Here is a 21,669-nt window from a genome sequence, read left to right on the forward strand (position 1 = left end):
GCGATCCCTTCCGTTGTTTCATGATATTCATTCATTACCGCCTTATTCACAGAGACTTTCTCTCATAAATCTTCCTTCTTTGCCAAATCATAGGATGTACTAGCAGTTTTGTTTTATTGTTGGAATAATAAACGCACAAATTTCATTACCATCAGTTCTTGGTAGTTTAAACTTTAGTTTTAGTCGTAAAAGTATGCGGCTCCCTAAACCATTAAATACTAATTTTAGCAGATCAAACTATGGTGTACATGGCCCCTTAAAGAAATTAGTTGAAATCGATACTAAATTTTACTCTTGTATTACCCGTGTTTTGTTTGAAAATGTATCCATAGTATAGTAGGATTTTACACGATTAACAAAAATAATATACATAGTAGGAATACTAGCGATAAAAGTTAAAGTAAAATCTTACTATGAATGGATCTTATGTGATTTCGTTCTCAAATGTTGGTACGATTGATATTGCATTTGTATCTCGATGGCTGTGTTCGTTGAGTAGTTGTGCATTTGGAATAATGTGTGTTTTCCATTGAGGAAAAAAATCTATCTATTACTGTTAATATTATTTAGTTTTGTTAGTTAAAATTGACTAACTGGGCTTATTTTGCAAGAAAAGAAAAGATAAATAAGATTTGCTATGTTTTCACTAAAGGTTTATCTCGGTTAAGATTAAGGTTTTGAAGAAGATTTAAAAATTATCAAGTTTAACAGCACTTTCTAAAATGCAAATGGTGTTTCGATGTTTCTTATGAAGTGCGAGTGAGATAGTTTTATTAGTGTTAAACAATGAAGAACTGAATAGTTCAACAACACATAAGAATACGCTAACTACTTCAAGTGCAATCTTATTTTAATTTGATTAAAACAAAACTATATATTTTTTCTACACAAACCTGCAAATAAACAGACCATAATCCATTATCTGTAAAACCAACTCCTCTCAAATTTTGAAAAGACAACGGAATCTAGTAAATCAAGCTCATTTCAATTCTATTCAGTTATATAAAGAATTGAGTCGAGCTTCAAGCTCGCTTCAATGCCACATATTAATGTAGTAGTCTACGAACAAACACTTTCCTTGAAGTTTTTATTTTATGTCAAAGCTGCAATTGTTAAATAAACTTTTTTTATAGCATCTCAATTTCCAGATGTTTTCGTACCATTTCTTTTTCGTTTTTTTTTTATTATTATTCTGACAGAGCTTCTTTCAGTTGTACCAATTCTTAAACTACTACTGCGGATCGTTTTGTTGGCAATTCCTTACTATATACTATACATGTATGGAATACCAAAAAACGCACTTATTAATTCACCAAGTGATAATATAAAAAGTGTTAATTGCAAATTAATATTTTTCAACAATCTAGTTTAAGTATTACATTTTAATTGTTAGCGTTAGTATTTAAAGAATTATAATAAAAAACTTGTTCATAATGTTTAGAGATCGTTGGAAGAGAATTCGTTTCTGTTTTTCCTGCTCAATGTGACACAGTCATTTTTCATACCCCAATGAATTCCTTTCTCATGTTAACTGCACCTTTTTGAATTTTCATGCAACATAAATTCCTGTCCCTGATGTCAATTGATTTCTGAAAACTGAATCACCATCACCCATTCCAAGCCCACCAGAAAACAAAAATAATATCTATCTACAAGAATAGATACAATATCTTCAAATAAATTATTCCGATTTTCAATAATTAATTGCAAACTCAGTTTTGTGAGCGACCGTTTTGCTTCGATAAAACATTTAATTGCCGAACAAGTGCTGTCCGTAATAGATTTTCACACATTTCCATTTGTGAGTTCTTGTTTTTTTTTTAAAGTTCTTCAATATCACTTAGGTTAGGTATAAAAGTTGGAAGTTCGAACTACTACCGGGGACCCCGATGCGATGGTTCCAACTACGAGTATATAACCAGCAGTGGTTGGTGTGCCTGGATATGTATTTTTAATGGAAACTCATTAAAGTCGTAATTGTTGTCGTAATTTTCAGGTGACAAGGACATGTTTCAATAAATGTTTTGTAATGAATAACAAGAAAAAATGAAATTTAAATAAAACTTTTTAATCTTTGTTAGTCATTGTTTTTTGTGTGTGTGTGTTTCTTTGCTGTTTTATTCAATCATTTAAAGTTTAATCTATGAATTTAAGTACTTCTGTATTTTTAAATTTATAGATACAATGTCATGACACTATAAACGAAAACTTCTGGGTTTTGATGGTTTGTGGATTGAGTTTGGAGTTTAATTATTAATGTTATTAGGTTCGAATAAATATTTAAGAAGTAACACTTAATCGATATTATACATATGTTTATTTATGTGTCTGTACTTTGTACAGATATAACCTAAAGGATATTAGTTATTGTTAATAAAAACTTCTCGGTTTGGGAAAAGTTTTTAAAGACTAAAACACTTAAAACAATTAAAGAAAATCCTCAAGATATATATATAATATATTTCGAAATTTCTACAATTGGAAATTTGAAATTCCAACGTAATTCTTTATTTCTGCCACTCAGACCGAATTGGATCATCGTTGAAAATTTTGTATCGAGACTTTGTTACTAAAAATCTTATACAAGAATGCTTTTCCAAAGCATTTAATTCTAGTGTTTGCCAAAGCAGGACATTTGTAGAGGAAATGGACTATCGTTTCACTTTCTCTTTGGTCACTACAACTACGGCAAAAGGTGTTGTAAGAGATACCCAACTTCTCTGCATGAACTCCTATAGGCCAAAGTCCGGTACAAACCGCAACAATCCTGGCTATGTCTTGCCTTGGCCTGCATAGAAGATCTTTTGTACGGGTTTTATTATAGATGGGCAATATCTTCCTAGATATAATGCAGTTGGGTAAATTGCTCCACCCTCGGTTTGATTCAGTTTGGTAGATAGAAAAGAGGAATGTTAACCATTTTCGCAAGTGAGCTATGAAGGGCCGATCCTTGCCTGGCTAGCTCGTCAGCCCGTTCATTTCCCACGATACCATTAAGGCCCGGAACCCAGATCAGGGTGACACCGAGGTTAATATTCAGGCTCGCAAGCTCATCGCGACATTGCTGGAGCAATTTAGATGAGGATGTGTCCAAGTTAATGGCTTTGACAGCTGTCTGACTGTCTGTAAAGATAGCCGCATTTCGGTTTTGGTTTGGGCTTTGTTTAAGTATCTTACATGCCTCCTTTATTGCCAGCAGTTCAGCCTGAAAAACGCTAGCAAAGTCAGGAAGCCTAAAGGATTTAGCTACATTTATGGACTCAGAAAAGATCCGAGAACCAACTTCGCACTCCATCTTTGAGCTGTCAGTAAAGATGGTTGTGTCGAAACTTATCGACACGATGTCATCCTCCCAATCTTCTCTGGGTGGGAAAATAACCTTAAAACCCTTACTAAGGCTCAAAGTAGGAGTGTAGTAATCAATGTCTACCGAGATATATTTGAGGGAATCAATTTTGTTGTGTTGCTGTGACCATAAGGTTTTGACAACCAGCTGTTTGATTCCTTCAGCCTAAAATGTTTGCTGAAAGTTTTGCTGCGGGCGTAGAAGGCAGCACTCAACGAGCGATTCTTCTATGGATTCGGTAAGGACGTTCTTAAAAGCTTCTATGTCTAGGAAGGTGGCAAGAGTAAATTCTTTATAATGGATTGTTTGTTATACAGTACGCACTACCTCATGGAGGGCAGTCTCCGTAGATTTACCCTTACGATAAGCATGCTGAGAGCTTTCGAGAGGTCGTCCAACTAGGATTTCTCTAAAAATTTCTAAAAAGCTATCAGGCTTTTTTAGAAATGAAGGATTACAATGTTCCTTCGATAAAACTTTGCTGAGCCTTGCGGAGTCCTTTATGTCTTCGATTGATTGACAGTATTCTCTCCAGCCTTTTCTTTTGGCTGATGACAGGGCTTGCTTGTAAATTTTAAGAGAGTCTTTATAGGGTTGGTAAAACTCATGTTTGTGGCAGATATTGAAAATTGTCCTCGTCATTTTCCTAAGACTGGACAGTTCTTCATTCCATCAAGAAGGAAGGGTTTTACGGCTTTATTTAACTGGGCAAGAGACTCTAAAAGCTTTACTTATAGAAGTTTCAAAGGTTTTCACCTTTGATTCAAGGTCTCCTTCATTCGATCGATTCAGTGAGATTCGGATAGTTGCTTAGTTTGAAATTCGCAATTTGACTGAATTTCGTCCAGTCAGTTCTTTGGGATTTCTGTAAGGTGGAGGGTATTTCGATTTGAAATTAATTTGAAAAAGAATCCACTTGTGATCCGAAATCGAATCCAAAGGGGAATCTCTCCAATTCTCCACTAATAAATTATGGTTGTTTACTAAAGTAACATCAAGTACATCCTCCCACCCATCATAATTTTCCGAGCTCGGAAAGATGAAAGTGGGAGTATTGCCTCTGTTACAAATGGTCATATTATTTTCAATAATAAAATCAAAAAGTGACTCACCTCGTTCGTTGATCTCAGAACTTCCCGAAAGGGCATGCCGAGAATTTGCGTCGCATCTGATGAAAAGGTTTGCCTTTTTGATGTTAGCTACGGTTATGATTTTGCACACCTCCTCCGGAGGTGATGGTGCATTATGGGCAGAGTAAAAAGAGGCCAACAGAAAACCTTGTGTATTCTTATCTTCAAATCTGACAACTGTCAGATCGGGAGTTCTAAAATTTGGACATCAAAAACCTTTTAAATGTTTCTTAGCTAAAATACAAGTTCTTTGATTACCTTGGTCTTGATGTGCGGTTTTATAAAAGAGGTCGTATTGGTTGTCTTGGAGGCCTCGCACCTTGAGGCCGTTTATCCACGGTTCTTGGATAACGCCAATGTCGAAGTTTTCCTCCCTAAGGAAAACTCTTAGATTATCTGAAGCACACTTAGAGTGCTTCAGATTAATCTGCATAACCTTCAGCGCGTTTTTTAATTATTTTTAGCTGCAAAGCTGGGGCCCGGCAACTCGCTGGGGATCTCAACTCCGCTTATAACATCGTCAACCTTGACGTTGTCATCAGCTTTGTCGGTGTCAGTTCCCCGACTCTGCAGAATTTTAATTATGGCATTCTTTATGCCAAATCTGAGTTTGTATTCGGCCTTTTCGAAAGCCCCTTAACTCTCCTCGCTAATCCTCAGAAGGTAAGAGGCGCTGATCTTCTGCGGTTCTTCTGCCTTAACAACAGCCCAATCGTGCATGGGGACCAGCGGATTTTGCATCTGAAGACCACGGATCAGGTCCTGTCCGCTTAGCTTTATGCTCATGAGCGGCAACCAGATGCGAGCCTTCGGTTGTTTAGGGATGTCCTTAGCTGGGATAAGCTTGAGCTTCAAGCCCTCCCAGTCATTGCTAACCTTAGCAATGTTTTCACTAAGGTAATTAAGTGTCCGCACACTTAATTACCCTATACCCCCTGAGCATTTCGCCAGAGTTAAAACTAGGGTAGGGGCCCTCACTGTTTGATATAGTGTATGTGCAGAGCATAGTAAGACATATCAACAGGCAGTAAAAACCATCTTCTCATGAAGAAAGGCTTCAATTTTTCGACTTGGTTGTATTCGCGATATCCCCAAACTTGAGCACAGTGCAACATAACAGTTTTTGAGGCTGCATTGTATATTTTGAACTTTGTTGAGTGTTGGACGGTATTGTCTCGCAGCAGTCTTGACCACGTTAGATGGTCATTCCAAGACATGTTGTAATTAAACACTACTATAAGATATTTGTATTGATTAGACACCTTTATTTCTGAATTATTGTGATACCATTTTTCGCACACTGCTTTTCTTGCACCATTGCGAAATATTACTATTTCCGACATATCAAGATTTATTTCAAGATTCCGTTGAATGCAGTTAGTCTTAAAACCCTCAATAAGCTGTTGGAAATTGGAAGGATTATCTCACAACAGTACAATATCGTCCGCACATAAGAGGGTGTTAATTTGAAGATCATCGAAAACAATACCGATTGGAAGTTCCGCATGAATATCATTTAAAAACAGAACGAAAAGAAGAGAGCTTAACACACATCCTTGACGAACACCTTTCTTTGTGGGCAAGAAGTCCGACAAACACGAACCATCTCAGTAACAGCTGCAGTAGTATCTTTATAAAGAGACTTTATAGTAGAAAGTATGTTCGAAGATATTCACAGAGTCGATAGCTTATAAATAAGAGCATTCCTGTCAATGCTATCAAAAGCAGCCTTAAGATCGATGAAAAAAGTATAGATTTTCTCCTTTTGGCAGAGTTGAAGTTGAATTATGCATGAAAGCTTATAAACTTGGTCCACAGTAGAATAGTTGGTTCCACATGCAGCTTGAAATTCATTGATGATGTTGTTTTTTTCTAACCAAGCCAACAGTCTGTTCAAGAGAACTGTAGTAAATGGCTTATAGAGCGTATCCTCTATCCTCTATAGTTTGACACAATATTTGTATCTCCTTTCTTGAACAGTGGGTATATAATGGATTTTCTGAAAGATGATGGTAGCGTTGCGGTTTCAAGAATCTCAGTGAATAACTTCTGTATTTCTTCAATAAAAGTTGGACATGCATTTTTATAAAATTCATACCGTATTCCATCAAAACCAGAAGTTTTCAAATCTTTTGATAAAGATATAGCAGAATATATCTCGTGCAGCTCAATGGGGTAATCTAACTCTGGAACATGTCGCTGAGGAAGAGCGTATGAGATACTAGCTGAATCATTTGATTGCGAGAGTAAGCTTTCAAAATGCATTTTAGAGGTTCTCTCGGGCAGTATGAACAGATTCAAGTAACGCTAGCGAAATAATCGTGTTCTATAGTTCTACATAAAATCATATATTTTTTGTTGGCATCATAGTAGTTTCTACGACACGTTTCCATCAGGTTCAGTTTTCTGAAGAACTTAAGGTGTTTAAGAGCATTTTTCCTGGCAATAAAACCTAGTTTTTTTTGGCTCAAACTTAACATTCTGTTGCATGGGAGTTCCGATTGCTTCATAAATACAGTTTTTGATTGCGAGTGCTGTTGTCAGGGATGGAAGGGACTTACAGTTTTAAGCCGAATCCGAACGGCAAATTTCAGAGAGCACTTTTCATGGCAAGAATTACTCCAAGACCTCTCGCATGACAGTCCATCGCACTAACCATCATGCCACGGGTTCTTGAGTTATGGACGACGAAAAAAACGTCGCGAACGTACGGACATACGACCGTACGTACACAAGCATGCACATACAAATCTTTTATTTCGACTCTAGGGACCTTGAAAGTTGAAACATCGAGAAATGTCAAAAAATTCAATTCGACAAATCGAACCTATTACTTGGACTTCCTATGGGAAGTCCAATGTCCAAATGTCCAATAAGATATCGCAACAGGGCGTGCAGCCCTCCATCTCTTGAGCCAAACGTACTGAGGGTAGCGAACTAGGGCCTCAGCCAACAAACTTCTCCATCTAGCTCTGTTCCTAGCTAGATGTGTCCAAGTTCAATGAGGTCACTTTCCACTTTTTCGCATCACCTGATCCGGGCTCTTCATATACTGCGCTGTCCAGTAGGTGTGGATTCGAAGACTTTCCGGGCTCGAGGATTGGTGTCTATGCGCTCTACGTGACGTAGCCACATCATTCCGTGGAATTCTCCATAGTCATCCTGCACAAACGGAAGAGTTTGGGAAGCATGCGAGAACTGTCATTTGCTGGTGGGTGTCGATTTGGTGTTCTTGGGGGTTTTCCAGGACTTCCCGAAATGTAAATATTTGATAAGCCGTGGACTTTCCTGGTCTAAAATCACATTGATAAGGACTTCTCTCGTTGTTGACGATGGGCTTTAGAAGTTCACATATTACGACAGAAAAGATTTTATAAGCGATGTTAAGTAGACTGATTCCCCTATAGTTGGCGCAGCTTAGCAGTTAAGAGGGTCCCCTTTTAACAACATCAGGATCGGTGCTGATGTTTGGTGAGGTTTTTAAATTGTGATTGGATCTTATGTCTTTTGAAATTAGGTACAACTGTTATAGATTGCTCTGCCAAACTATGTTAAATGATTTTAATCACCGAAACTACAAGAAATTGATGTGGACGATGTTTCCTGGCTTTGTTACTTTACAAAAAAGTGAACAAAATTATTAACACCTCTTTAACCCAAAAAGGTTTAAATTATTGCTTAAATAGTGTCAAGTTAAAAGGTATTACTTGTTCCACCCTTTATGTATAAAAAACGAAGCTCAAACAGTTTGAGGGCGTGGTATGCGCCTTCTTTGAACAAATTTATTATCGTTTATATACATTCCCTTTGATTTGTGTTAGAGTGATGAAATTTGAGCTTTAGAAAGTGTCGTAGCATCCCCGCACTTTAATAAGAATTGTTATCATTTGATTGGAACGAATGAGAGCAAATCTTTTTTGTTTTCGATCATTAAAAATATGATAAAGTCTTAAATGTTTACGATTTCAAATAGCAACAAAAATGAAAGGATAAAAGAACTTACAAAAATTTCAATTTTATTTTTTAATCGAAATTAAATAAGTTATAATAAAATCCACTAAATATTTGATAACAATGCTGAAAATAATGTTTACATCTAAATCATTTGCTCTATAGGTACTTTATCACTCAATATTTTCTTCCTTTTATCTTAAGTGTGTCACATCATTTTCCAATTCCTCAATGTCACTTTAAATTTTTATTTCATACCAAAGACGACCTCCGGTGATTTCCCTTGAAATAGAAGAGAAGTCCTAAAAAAGTCAAATAATTCCAAAAACCTGCATGCATCAGAGCAATTAATTACCCCGCAGTCAAAAAATCCATCTCCTTTACACAACCTTTTATTGATTATATTCTTTTTCATCGCTCTCATCTTACTTGGGTACAGAGGTTATTCAAACAGCTACCAGGTATGAAAATGCCGTATAGCTTATCATCGTCATCATAATTGACATTCCATAAATATCAGCATCATCCTCGCATCACCCTCTCATATCACATCCAAAACCAAAATCAAACATCACATACTCCGCTACTTTGTAGATAAATACAGTATCAAAATGTCAAAGGGCGATATTTTGACAAATTGATGACACTTAATCAAAACCACAGAATAGATCAATATAGACCGCCTTAAGGCAGAGAGTGACTAACCAATAAGGACGATATGTGGATTTGTTTTCTTTTTGCCATTGTCGCATGGAAAATTCTTGGAACATGTCCCATTTTATAATCTTTTCACTGAAAAAGTACAAGAAAATTATATCATGAGAATTTCACCAGCAAAATACTTTGTTAAGTGTCAATTTAAGTGTCAAAATAACAGTTATTCATCCAAAAGATTTTAGATAGATTTTTAATTAGCAGTGAATAATTAAATAATGTAATGCTATTTTGTCTATGAAATTTTGTTCCATTGAAATGATTTTGAAGTTTCATATCAACCAATGTCGAAAAGTGATCGAAAAACATAGAAACAATTTCCAAAGTAAAATTAGTTTGTTAAATTGAATTTATTTTAAACAACAAATCATTTGATAATGGAAGATTGTTTTTGAATTAAAAGCTGCTTTGATAGTTTGATGCGAGCAAAGAAGAAAGTCAAACATATAACATAGAAAACATAGAATACAAAATTCTTACTACTAGTTCACGACTAATAAGCAATTAATTATTTGGCAGATAACTTAAGATCTGTCTCGATTTTCTTAAAGTTCTTCTCTAAATAGAAAAACATAGAAAACACCTAAAAATGCTATGTTTTTGTGGTAAAATGTATTTTCCTGGTGAAATTCCCCTTTAACCATTTATAGGGTATACGCTTAAATTTGATGACAGATTATTTACCATTAATTTAGGATTCATCATCCCCGTTTGTGTGGGTTGACATGTTCTTCAGATTTTCTGGAGTTTGTCAACAAATTTTTGGTTGTTGTCCTTTTTTCTTCATTCGGGTGCGATAAAAAGGTAAGTGATGCTGAGCTGTGAGCTGGGTTATGCTACCGTGGAGGTTATATTAAAATATCACCTCAGGTGCATATCACCTTTGTTCCCATATGAGTTTCAAAGATCACGATGAGATGCGACGCATGCGGCGGCAGTGCTACGAATATGGTGATGGTGCAGGTAATGATGATGATGGTTGATGAGGACGTGCATGGAGAGTTGATTTTAAAATATTTGTCACTTTTATTTCTCGCGCTGTTATCTCATGTCTCATACTCATATAATAAGGATGTCATTATTATTATCACATCATCATTATTCTCGCATCAACAAGGACGATGTGTATCGTTGTTGGCGAGATTACACAACTTGATAGTGACTAATTGAAGCCTATTAATACATTAAAGGTGTAAAGGAAGGAAGGGTATAAGTTCTTTATGATGCTTAAGGAAAAAATATAAATTTCTTACACATTTATCGCCTTTCATATATAAAATGAGATGAGGAGGATACAAAATCAAACAAATCATATATGAGATGTCCTTGACAGGTTTTATAAATCAAAAATAGGGATTTTATTTTAAAGCGTCTTCTTTTTCTTGTGATGGTGGAAATTTACCCAGATTCTATCATTAAGCTGATAGACATACACGTACTTTTTTTATGTGACACGCTCTTGGGTGCTTGTGATGTTTCGTGTAATTTACGCACTTGGATAATGCATTGACAGTTCGATTATATTCGATTTTACTGTAATGAAGATGGGTCTTCTAGAATCTAAATCACAAAGTCATATATGGGGACGTGTAATTTTGATTTTATGTCCTTTATAAAATGACTTTTTTGTTTAGAGATAAATTTGGAAAATGGCTGAAAGTTGATTGTAACATTTAAATGGATACGGGTCGAAAAACATAATTCTATGAAATTCTCGGAAAATGCAACAATCAAATTTTGAAATTTAGTTTTTACCAGGATATAATTGTGAATACAATTTTAGAACTAATAAATTTACACAAAAGAAAAGTATCAATCAAGGACATTATACGTGGCATGATGGTTAGTGCGTTGGACTGTCATGCCAGAGGTCTTGGGTTCGTTCCTGCCTAAGCCACCTAAAGTTTTATTCATGGGTACTGAACCTTGCGAGGAATCAACAAATTCTCCAAGAGTAATTCTGGTGGTAAAAAAGTGCTTTACTCAAAATTATCCGTTCGAATTCCGCATATAAACTGTAGGTCCCCTCCATCCTTGCAATTACTCGCACACAGAAATGGTTGAGAGTTGTAAGGCACTATGCCCTGGTTCTCTACGGACTGTTAATTATATCAATCAAGGACAAGGTGCCTCCAAATCTTATATACCCAAATAAGTCGGGTTTTCCTTCCTGACGCTATAACTCCAGAAGGCACGAACTGATTTCCACGTTCCGATTTGTGGAATTGATAATTTTTAAATTTTTTGACGTTTCAAGGGCCCTATATTCTAAACCAAAGCCTACTTTTTTGTACCTTTTTTAGTCCACCATATCTCTAGAAACGTCAGAGATATCGACTTCAAATGTCGTATGAAATCTACAATGAAGGAATTTTTGATGCACGATGCATTGATACATTGCAGGAATTCGTTCAAAATAATGTGCCGTTGCTGAATGAACAGCAAAAACAAGTATACGAAACATAAATGCAAGCGTTGGATAATAATACTCGTGATCTATTCTTCCTGGACACACCCGGAGGAAAAAATTTGTCCGTTCATTGATTTTTTCCACTATTCGATCAAGATGTGGCAAAGCTTTGGCGTTAACATCATCTGGAACTGCGGCAACTCTTCTAGATGGCGGTTATACTGCACATTCTGCGCTTAAGTTGCCACTCAATTTTAACACAATTGATACTCCGACACGTCATATTTCCCGATCCAGTAGAACGGAAAAATTGTTGATGCAATGCCAGCTCATTGTTTGGGATGAGTGCACAATGGCACATAAGAAATAACTTGAAGCACTTAGCCTTACAATGAAGGATCTTCGAAGAAGTAACAACATCTTTGGCGGCTTGATGAAATTGTTGGCAGGCGATTTCAGGCAGATTTTGCCAGTAATCTCCGTGGAACGCCTGCAGTTGCATTGAATGATTGCCTAAAGGCATCACTTTTGTGCAATAACTTAAAACCATCATCGCTAACCACTTATATCAGAGTTAACTTCAAAATGATCAAAGTGTTGCACAATTTTTTAAACAGTTGTTAGCTGTTGGAAATGGAAAAGTGCCAGTCGATGCGACAACTGGATTAATTACTCTTATCAACGACTTTTGCCGATTTATAGACCTTCAATTAGCTCTTATTGAAAATGTTTTCCCAAACATTAGTGAGAATAATCAGAATTATGCTTGGTTAAGTCAACAAGCAATTCTCGCGGCAAAGAATAATAATGTACACGCATTAAATTTCACCATTCAATCAAAAATTACTGGCGATTTGGTGACATACAAATCCGTTGATTCCATAACAAATCCCGATGATGTAGTAAATTATCCAACGGAGTTTTTGAACTCTCTGGAGTTACCAGGATTTCCACCACATAACTTGCAACTCAAAGTTGGTTTAGTTATTATGATATTGCGTAATTTAAATCCATCTCGACTTTGCAACAGTACTCCACTTGCGTTGAAAAGGCTGATGCCGAATTTGATTGAGACAACCATTATAAACGGAAAGTACTTAGGTGAAAATTTATGCATCAATCGAATACCAATGTTTCCGACTGATCTTCCGTTTGACTTCAAACGATTGTAATTTCCGATTAATCTTTCGTTCACAATGACAATTAACTAGTCGCAATTGTCAATCGCTTAGTGTTTGCAGGATAAATTCAATGAAACGTAAATTTGCGGACAATTATAACGCTTTGATTCAGTATTTACTTTGGATTTACTTTCATTTTTTACTAAGAGAAGTTCAACTGAATTACACATCATTTTTGTAATCGAAATAAATGAATTCATTACTATTGTGAAATGATTTTAAGAGAGTTGAAGAGTTACTAATGGTTTAGGCCCTGTGTATTATCGTAATTCTATAGCTGATTTATGCGAATAATATCCGTACTCTAGATGCATTAAAAAACAATAATATTCAATTCATGGCAATCCTACGAAGCGGCTATTTGAATGATATTAATTTTTCCACAAAAAAACGAAATACAATTTTCATCATTTTTCCTGTTTTACTAAGCGTTTCCTTAGTACCCTTTATTTTAATTTTATTCACAAAAATATTTTTTGAAATGAGTTTTTTGTACTTATTTAGTTATTTTTATACAATAATGTTTTATATCACATCAGGGTTTGATGTTAAATGCAGGAATCTTACCATAAATTTAAATCTTCTACTAAACGATGGTTTTATCAGTACTCTCAAATGGATCCGAGACCTGGGAGTTCTTAGCAATAGGTACTCCAAACTCTTAGGACCGTTGGAAAGGAGATTCTTACGCAGAATTGTTTGCCCCTTATATGAGGAATGACAATTTCGGAGACGCTAGAATCATGAACTGCTCGTCGAGGCGATGAAGATAATAATGATTGCAACGAATCCGAAAGTCCTTTGAACTACTAAAAATAAACTACTCCTATACCTAACCTACCATAATACTGTACTTTGTAACTGAAACGCTTTTAAACATGTTAGAGGATAAGTTTTACTCTCATATTACCTTTATGTCCCGGAATTACAGATGCATTAAAACTGTCAATAACGCTTGAGTGTTTAAAATGGGAAGCAACATTGTTACTTGAAACAGAAACACAATACATTTTGTAGATTTCTTTAAAAAAAAATTCCCAAAAAAAAAACAAAAAAAAAAAAATACAAAATTTAAAACTGAATACCAATATCCAACAAACAATTTGACTTATATAAGGCTTAATACAAGGTAATTTTTAACATCTACCTATATTACATAAAAAGGGCCTTATACAAATCATTTTGGTGTATAAGTAGTGCAAGCTAACTAGCTTCTTTAAGACTTGCAAGCGAAAATTCCATGTTTGTAAAATAGCTTTTCGTGCACAGTTTGAAGAAACCTTACACAGGCTTTTGCTATCATTTGTATTCTACCATAAATATCTTTAATAAGTGAAAGGTTTATTATGTGCGCAATTGATTGATTGGTGTTTTTCAATAGGATCATATGCACCCCTTATACATTATAATTTACATTTTTAATATTTAATTCTGTTTTTATTATTTCTAGACATTAGGAGCACTAAAACTAACATTTCTACTTTTTCTAAAATGTGTAGAATTTATTTTGTTTGGTAAATACTTAATTTTATTTACATGTCCCATTAAGATTCGAACTCTGGTTCTCCGGATCAAAATTCTACCGCGCTACCAACTACGCCAAATCGATTTGGATTTTGGAAATTGTATTTTTTAAAATCAACCTTACAACGGATGACACGGAGTGGTAGGACAACAAGTGAACTTTTATCTACACAATTGGGGAGGAACCTGTTTTTACTAAGGAAATGGAAGAAGAACTGGTTCAATATTTGCATGAAATGGAAAATCTCTTTTGGGGTCTTACTAGAGCCTAGCATTCCAAATCGCTGAACAAAACAACATCCCCAATAAATTATCATTACTTCATAAGACCGCAGGAAAAGATTGCCTATACCGCTTTCTCAAACACCATAAACATGAAATAAGCTTGCGACATCCCACAGGAACTTCAATTGACAGAGCCAAAGGCTTTGCAGCAGAAAATGTAAATAAATTTTTCAATATTGTTGAGGGATTATATGAAAAATATAACTTTCCCGGATCCAGAAATATGGAACGTTGATGAGACCGGTTTAGGTATTGTTCAGTCCAAGCAGCCGTATGTTTTGGAAAAAAAAGGACAACGCCAAATAGGAGCTTTAACTTCAGCAGAACGTGGTGCTCTGGTCACACTTGTTACTTGCATGAGCGCTGGGGGGAATTTCGAAACACTTTTTATTCATATTTCCGAGAAAAAGAAATAATTCAATATTTTAGAACAAAGTGCCTTAGATTCCAAGGCCATTTTTTACAGCTCTGGCTAGATTCAAGCTTCCATATTTTCAGAATGGTTTCATCATTTTCTGGAATTTGCAAAGCCATCAGAAGAACACCCCGTTCTTTTAATTTTAGATGGCCACTACAGCCACGCAAGAAACGTCGAGGTTATTAATCTTGCTCGTAAAAATTTTGAAGTGATTGTGTCTCTTCCTCCACATTGCACCCACAAGATGCAGCCTTTACATAGGACCTTAATGGGACCTTTGAAATGAAAGAATCAGGCAATTTATGAGAGAAAAATCACGAAAAGTCGGGTTGGGTGACGTTGTTTAGTTATATAAAAAAGATTACCTGAAAGTTCAAACTGACCTAGTCGCAGTTAGTGGCTTCAAATGTTGTGGAATATTTCCATTTAACAGATATATTTTCTCGGAGGCTTATTTCTTAGCAGGTGAGACTGCATCTGAGGTTCTACCACATGTGGACTGCTCACCACATGTGGTAGAACCTCAAGGCCTTGACAATAAGATAAATAATAAAAAACACGTAAAAGCTCAAAGCCTTGACAGTCAGATAAACATTGAAGAATACGTTACTCCATGAAAAATGTCTCCTCCCCCAAAATTTAAGAGGAAGCCTAAAACTAACAGAAGAAGAAAATGTGAATCATAGGTTTTGACTTCTTCCCCTTATAAAAACCAGCTGAAGGAACAAATTGAGAAAGCTGAAAAATCCACCAAAGCAAAAATAGTGAAAAAAGCTACAAAGAAGCCAAAATTGACCCAATCAGATAAACCGTCTACATCAAAACGCCGCTGTCCATCATGATTGGATGATGATAGCCATCATCAAATACCGTTCGAGGATTCTGGAGATGAAATTGATGAGTTTCCGTATTCAAGAGATACCCAATGCAATTTTTGTGATTTGTCTTGGAGTAATGACGAAAGCGGTGAAAGATGGCTTCCATGCCTTCAATTTGATTTGGTCTGAGCTCATTAAAAATGCACACCAAATAGATGCGCGATCTTCGTTTGTTCATCGCGTGACAAAACTTTTTCTTAATTTTGTTCTAATTTGCATTCAACATTTTACATCATTGCAATACAAAAAAAAATGTATTTAATGGATTACAGTGTAATATCTTTATTAAAATTAATTTATTTATGAATTATTATCTTATTTAATTTATAATATTTAAATTATGTTTTTTACCTTGTTTTTATTACTTTTTCTCGATTATTTATATAACTTAATATCTTGAAAAATATATTTTCATTAAAAATTATTCAAAGAATTTATTATTTATTTACTTAATATGAAGTCAATATCTTAATTTAATTTATTGTTTTGTTTGTGTTTAATAAATTTTAACAAATAACTTGGATATGTGTTCTTCGTTGAATTCTTTCTTGATTTTTTTCATTTCGGGTAAGGAGGAGCACTACTCCACATTACCCGATACTTTTCAGAAAGGCCAATATTACAACTTTTAAAAACTTTTTTAAATATTATAGAAATTTGCTGGCTGGAGAGTTCTGCAGGCAAACATAAAACCTCGAAATCTGAACAGAAAACTTTTTGATTTCAAAAATTAACCGAAAATATTATCCGAACTTACTACATTAAGTTAATATTACAAACATCAATTTTGGATTAGCTTTGTGGCGGTTTTTCCGAAGAAGGTCATATAAGAAGTATCTGGTTTTTGTGTCACATGACCTGTAAGACCCTGTAAGACCCTTTAAAGTAAAGAAAATAAAAAACAAATCTTATGTAATATGTGCTGCCCTCATTTCTGAATTACTTCAAGTAACCTGTGGTATGGATTCATAGATACTGTCAGATAATTGAGCAAAACTTTGGCCCAAGACCGTGTTATAGCTTTAATAATCTTTTTAGTTTTTCGGTATTACCGTTCTCCTTTGTAGACTTTTTTGAAAGCCATCTTCACACGTTTTCCATGATGTTTAGGTCGGAAGGATATTGGGGCCATGGTAATAGGTACACATTTTGCATCTAAATCCAGGCTTTTGGTGTCCGTGCGTTTTGAAATGGTGCATTATCTTGTCGATCCTTGTCCACCAAATAATTCAGAAAACTGCCGTCACTGCCGACATTTAACAGCTTTGAAAATCCAGCTCCACGGTACCGTAATAAAGGATTGCTCCCCATACCTATACACCGACTCTTTTGCTGTGTTTTTCGTTTTTCAAGATAGATTTCTTCCTTTCTTAAATCATAGAAAGAGCGGCTATATCCATCAGATCTGTCCAAGTTTAATTTGTTTCATCGATAAAGACGAGCGACGGTATGCCAAGCTCGATTCCACCTGATGTGATTTGTTGCAAATATAAGGCATTGGCTCCTGCGTGCAACAACAAATGGTTGTTGCAACAGTCGATCTACTGCCATTTACCCCAACTTCTGCCTTGAATTTAATAATTGAAAGCCTTACATAAGATCATTTATAAAAATAAGAAAGAGTTAAAATTAAATTGGGTGGTTCGTAGTGAACCAGGGCCTAGTGACTTACAACTCTCAACAATTTCTGTGTGCGAGTACTGTTGTCAGGGATGGAAGGGACCTACAGTTTTAAGCCGAATCCGAACGGCAAATTTAAGAAAGGACTTTTTCATGACAAGATTTACTCTTGAAGGATTTGTCAATTCCACGCAAGAGGCAGTACCCGCACACATTTTTTTTTTAAATTAAGGTGGTACAGGCAGGGATTGAACCCAAGACCCCTTGCATGACAGTCCAACCCACTAACCATCATGCCACGGGTACTACAATAAGAAAGAGTGGTGGAGAAAAAACGGAGCCCCGGGGCACACCAGCTTTTATTTTGTGGTTTTCAGACTTGAACCCATCCAATACTACTTGCATTGAACGATCTGAAAAGTAATTACTAATCCTATGAAAGGGAGATTCATGAAAACCGAAAGTACGCATTTTTAGTAAAAAAGCCTGATGCCAAAACGTTCTAAACCTTAGCTACGAGTAAAAAATAAAAGTGATAGAACTTAAACACTTTGAAACTACCTTTTGATGATGTTATTAAAATTACCATCCATGGACTTTGTCCATTCTATGAAAAGTATTTTTTTTTTTCAAATCCCTCTAAACATTATAATAAATGTGCTTGACGGTTGCATTCAGCAGCTTTTATCTGCCATTGAACTAATCCAAAAACTCCATAATGTGGGCTTATCTAAAACTTTAAAGTTTATGAGCCAAACACTTTAAAAATAAAATATTTATATTAATGTCAACTGTTCAAATAACAATAATAAGCTCTATTTTATGGTATATACATATTTTTCTATTCAATACAGAAAGAACAAACATAAAGATCCCGAAAAAGATACATATCTATCTACATATATCTGAAGGCATTTGCATTTTTGAAAAAATATCTTAAGGTAAGCCACCACTCACTGTGTATTGTGTCAAAATTTGTTAAAGAAGTCAAAAAACTATCTAATCCTCTGATAAAGAGCTTCGCTGAGAAAAAATAATATAAAGAAAATGTTTTTCTTTTTTTGTTTCATTTGCCCACGTGACAAGACAAAAACAAATTTACATGAATTTCCTTATTTATGTTCGAGTTAATTAATTTCAAATGCGATAGAAATTGAATAACAAATTAGATGTCTCATTTTGTGAGCATAAGTTTTTGTATTTTAAAAGAATTGAAGATCTCTTAAAAGCATATCGATACACTGGATTAAGCCAACAAGATCGCATCAAGCCTCTTTAATGCCATCTAAAGATATACGGAGAACGGAGGGGCTTATAATATGGAATCTATAGACGTGATTCATTCCCGACTCACATCGAATCACTTTCGTTTCAAATTGAGTGTGGGATAATTTGGAATATAGTTAACACGTTTGTTTTTATTTTTTTGTAACTTTAAAGCGGAATTGTAAATAAAATTAGCGCGATAGGGAAATGTCAAAAAATCATTGGTCCCATTAGCATTTTGATAGATTGCTCCCATCACCGTCACCAGCGCCGCCGTGCCGCCATCATCATCGATATGAAACGAGAATGCGTCAATAAAAACAAATTAAACTAACATCAAATTGAAAGATTAGCATCAACCATAGCCATATTGGTTAAGCTATGGGAAAGGTCATCTTATGGTAGGTGTTGATGGGCGATATAACGATGTGAAAATAAAATTCACAGGCTTTTTGGAATGGAAACGTTAGTGCTTCATGCAGATGACATAAGGCATTTAAGGAATGACGTAATTTTGAAATATGATACTTACCTGATGGTTATTTAGAAATCTTTAATGTATTATAATAAATTTGAGGTCAAAGCCTTTTGCAGGTATATACTTTTTCATATTTTAAAAGTTTATCTTATTATTGCAAAAAACCAAAAGACCTTAGATGGACAGTTAAAGAATGTTTGGAGTCAGCTTTGAATGAACCGTACGAGTATTTATGAAAACACATACCTACAAAAGTTTTATTGGTTTCTTGATTTTTATTGCATTTTTGATATAAATTTAACATGGAAGACCGGAATCGTGCACATCTAGTATCATAGGCTTAAAGTACAAAACTCACTAGCAGAATATTCGTTGGTAGAGAAATCAGCTTTTCAAATCCGTATACTTTTCAACTCCTGGGTACTTCTGTACCCGTATCATGATGATTAGTGCATTGGACTGTCAAGCCAGAGGTCTTGGTTTCGATCCCTGCCTAAGCCATGTAAAGTCTTTTTCACGAGAAATGCCTCTTGCGAGGAATTGATAAATTCTCCAAGAGTAATTCTTGTCATGAAAAGTGCTTTCTCAAATTAGCCTTTCAAATTCGGCTTAAAACTGAAGGACCCCTCTGTTGCTGACAACAGTACTCGCACACAGGAGTGGTTGAGTGTTGTAAGTCACTAGGCCTTAGTTCTCAACGGACCCAATTTATTTGTATTTATTTTATTAAGTCATAGTCGATAAGTTTCATAGAAGTTAAAGGTTAAGGTCAGGAAACGAAGGGATAAGATGGATCCTGATTGCTTAATGGATGTATAAGATTGTTCCGTATAATAGGTAAATAGATTTCTATCACATAGAAACAAATGTGGAGGGAATTCGTTTTGGGCTGGAATCATTAAAGGATAAATTAAACGAAGTTTATCAGCTCCGGAACTTCTCATGTTCTTAATAATTGCACGACTCGATGGGAAAAGAAGAGAGTTTACTTTGTTTTTGAAAAACTGTTTCTACCGAAGGTTGACCTAAAGAGGACAGGAACAGTCATACTATTACTACTACGAATGCTAATTTCGGGAATTTGTTCTACGTTGGGAAGAACAACTCTCTTCAACGACTGTTGAATGCCTTTAAATGTTGAATTAGTACTTAGTTGTATGAATGCAGCACCTGAAAAATAACATCTTTTATGCCTAGAAAAATGCAGACTTTCATTGACAGAAGTCTGCTTAATATCTTACTACGGCCCAATCATATTTACAGAGAAAAATTGTATGCTTTGCGACATGGCGTCATTATATAGGATTTTTCATTTCCAGGTTGGAAGTAGTTAGCATAGGCATTCGACAAATGTCAAACTCAATGTACACAATTGTTCTTGGCTTAACTTTTCTAGCCAGACAACACCCGAAGAAAGGTATGTTGAAGTCTTTGCTGAGTTAAATCAATTAACCCAGCTTGTAGACAAGCCAACTTAAAGAAGGTAGAGTTTCCGCTAAAAACATAATAAGTGTATAACCGCCTCTAGGCACATAAGATCATTATATCTAATCTGCAAATTACTGATGTCAAAAAAACCTAGTTAAAGAAAAAACTCCTATGAGTACCGTCTCGACGAATTCATCTTACTTACTTAAGGTTGCGCTGCATGTCGGGGGCGGACCTGGGCTTCAATTAACATGCGTCTCCAGCCAGCTCGGTCTCTAGCTCGCTGTATCCAACTGGTTGAGGTCTTCACCCACCTGCAAGCGCTATCTAAGTCGCGGTCTTCTCTAGGGTTTGGATTCGAAGACCTTCCGGGCTGGAGCCTTGATTCCCATTCGCTCTATATAACCTAGCCATCTAAGCCGTTGGACTATAATTTTGCTAACTAGGTCAGTGTCGCTGTATAGCCTGTACAGTTCTTCGTTATATCTACTCCTTCATTCTCCATCTATCCATACGGGACCAAAAATCACCCGAAGAATTTTTCTCTCGAAGCATCCTAAAACTCCCTCATCTTTCTTTGACAGGGTCCAGGCCTCATCGCCATAAATGAGAACCTGGATGATTAGTGTCTTACAGATGGGGATTTTAGATGCTCGAGAGAGGAGTTTACTGCTCAATTGCCTTCTAAGTCCAAAGAAGCAGCGGTTTGCAAGAGTTATTCTTCGTTTGATTTCAGCGCTGGTGTCGTTGTCTGCGTTAATAGCAGTGCCTAGGTAGACAAAGTCCTTAACTACCTCGAAGTTATAGCTGTCCTTGGTGACGTTTTGTCCAAGACGTCGTCGTTCAATGTCCTTTTTTGATATGACAGCATATACTTGGTCTTGCCCTCATTGACCACTAAACCCATCTTCTTCCTTCGCTTCCGTCACAATGCTCAAAAACGCTCCACTGACATCACGCTTTGATCATCCAATTATGTCAATATCATCTGCGTATCCTAGTAATTGGATGGACCTTTGGAAGATTGTGCCTCTAGTGTT

The 21,669-nt window shown here is 35.6% G+C and overlaps 1 protein-coding gene across 1 annotated transcript; it reads left to right on the forward strand.

The window, feature by feature from the left end:
* The first annotated feature begins 10,053 nt into the window (after positions 1 to 10,053).
* LOC129950521 (uncharacterized) lies at positions 10,054 to 12,723 on the forward strand. The gene is made up of 2 exons (XM_056062455.1): positions 10,054 to 10,104; positions 12,169 to 12,723. Exons 1-2 carry the CDS (start codon positions 10,054 to 10,056, stop codon positions 12,721 to 12,723), a joined length of 606 nt encoding a protein of 201 aa, XP_055918430.1.
* The last annotated feature ends 8,946 nt before the right edge of the window (positions 12,724 to 21,669 follow it).

Source organism: Eupeodes corollae, chromosome 1, assembly GCF_945859685.1.
Source record: "Eupeodes corollae chromosome 1, idEupCoro1.1, whole genome shotgun sequence".
Taxonomy (NCBI): Eukaryota; Metazoa; Arthropoda; class Insecta; order Diptera; family Syrphidae; genus Eupeodes; species Eupeodes corollae.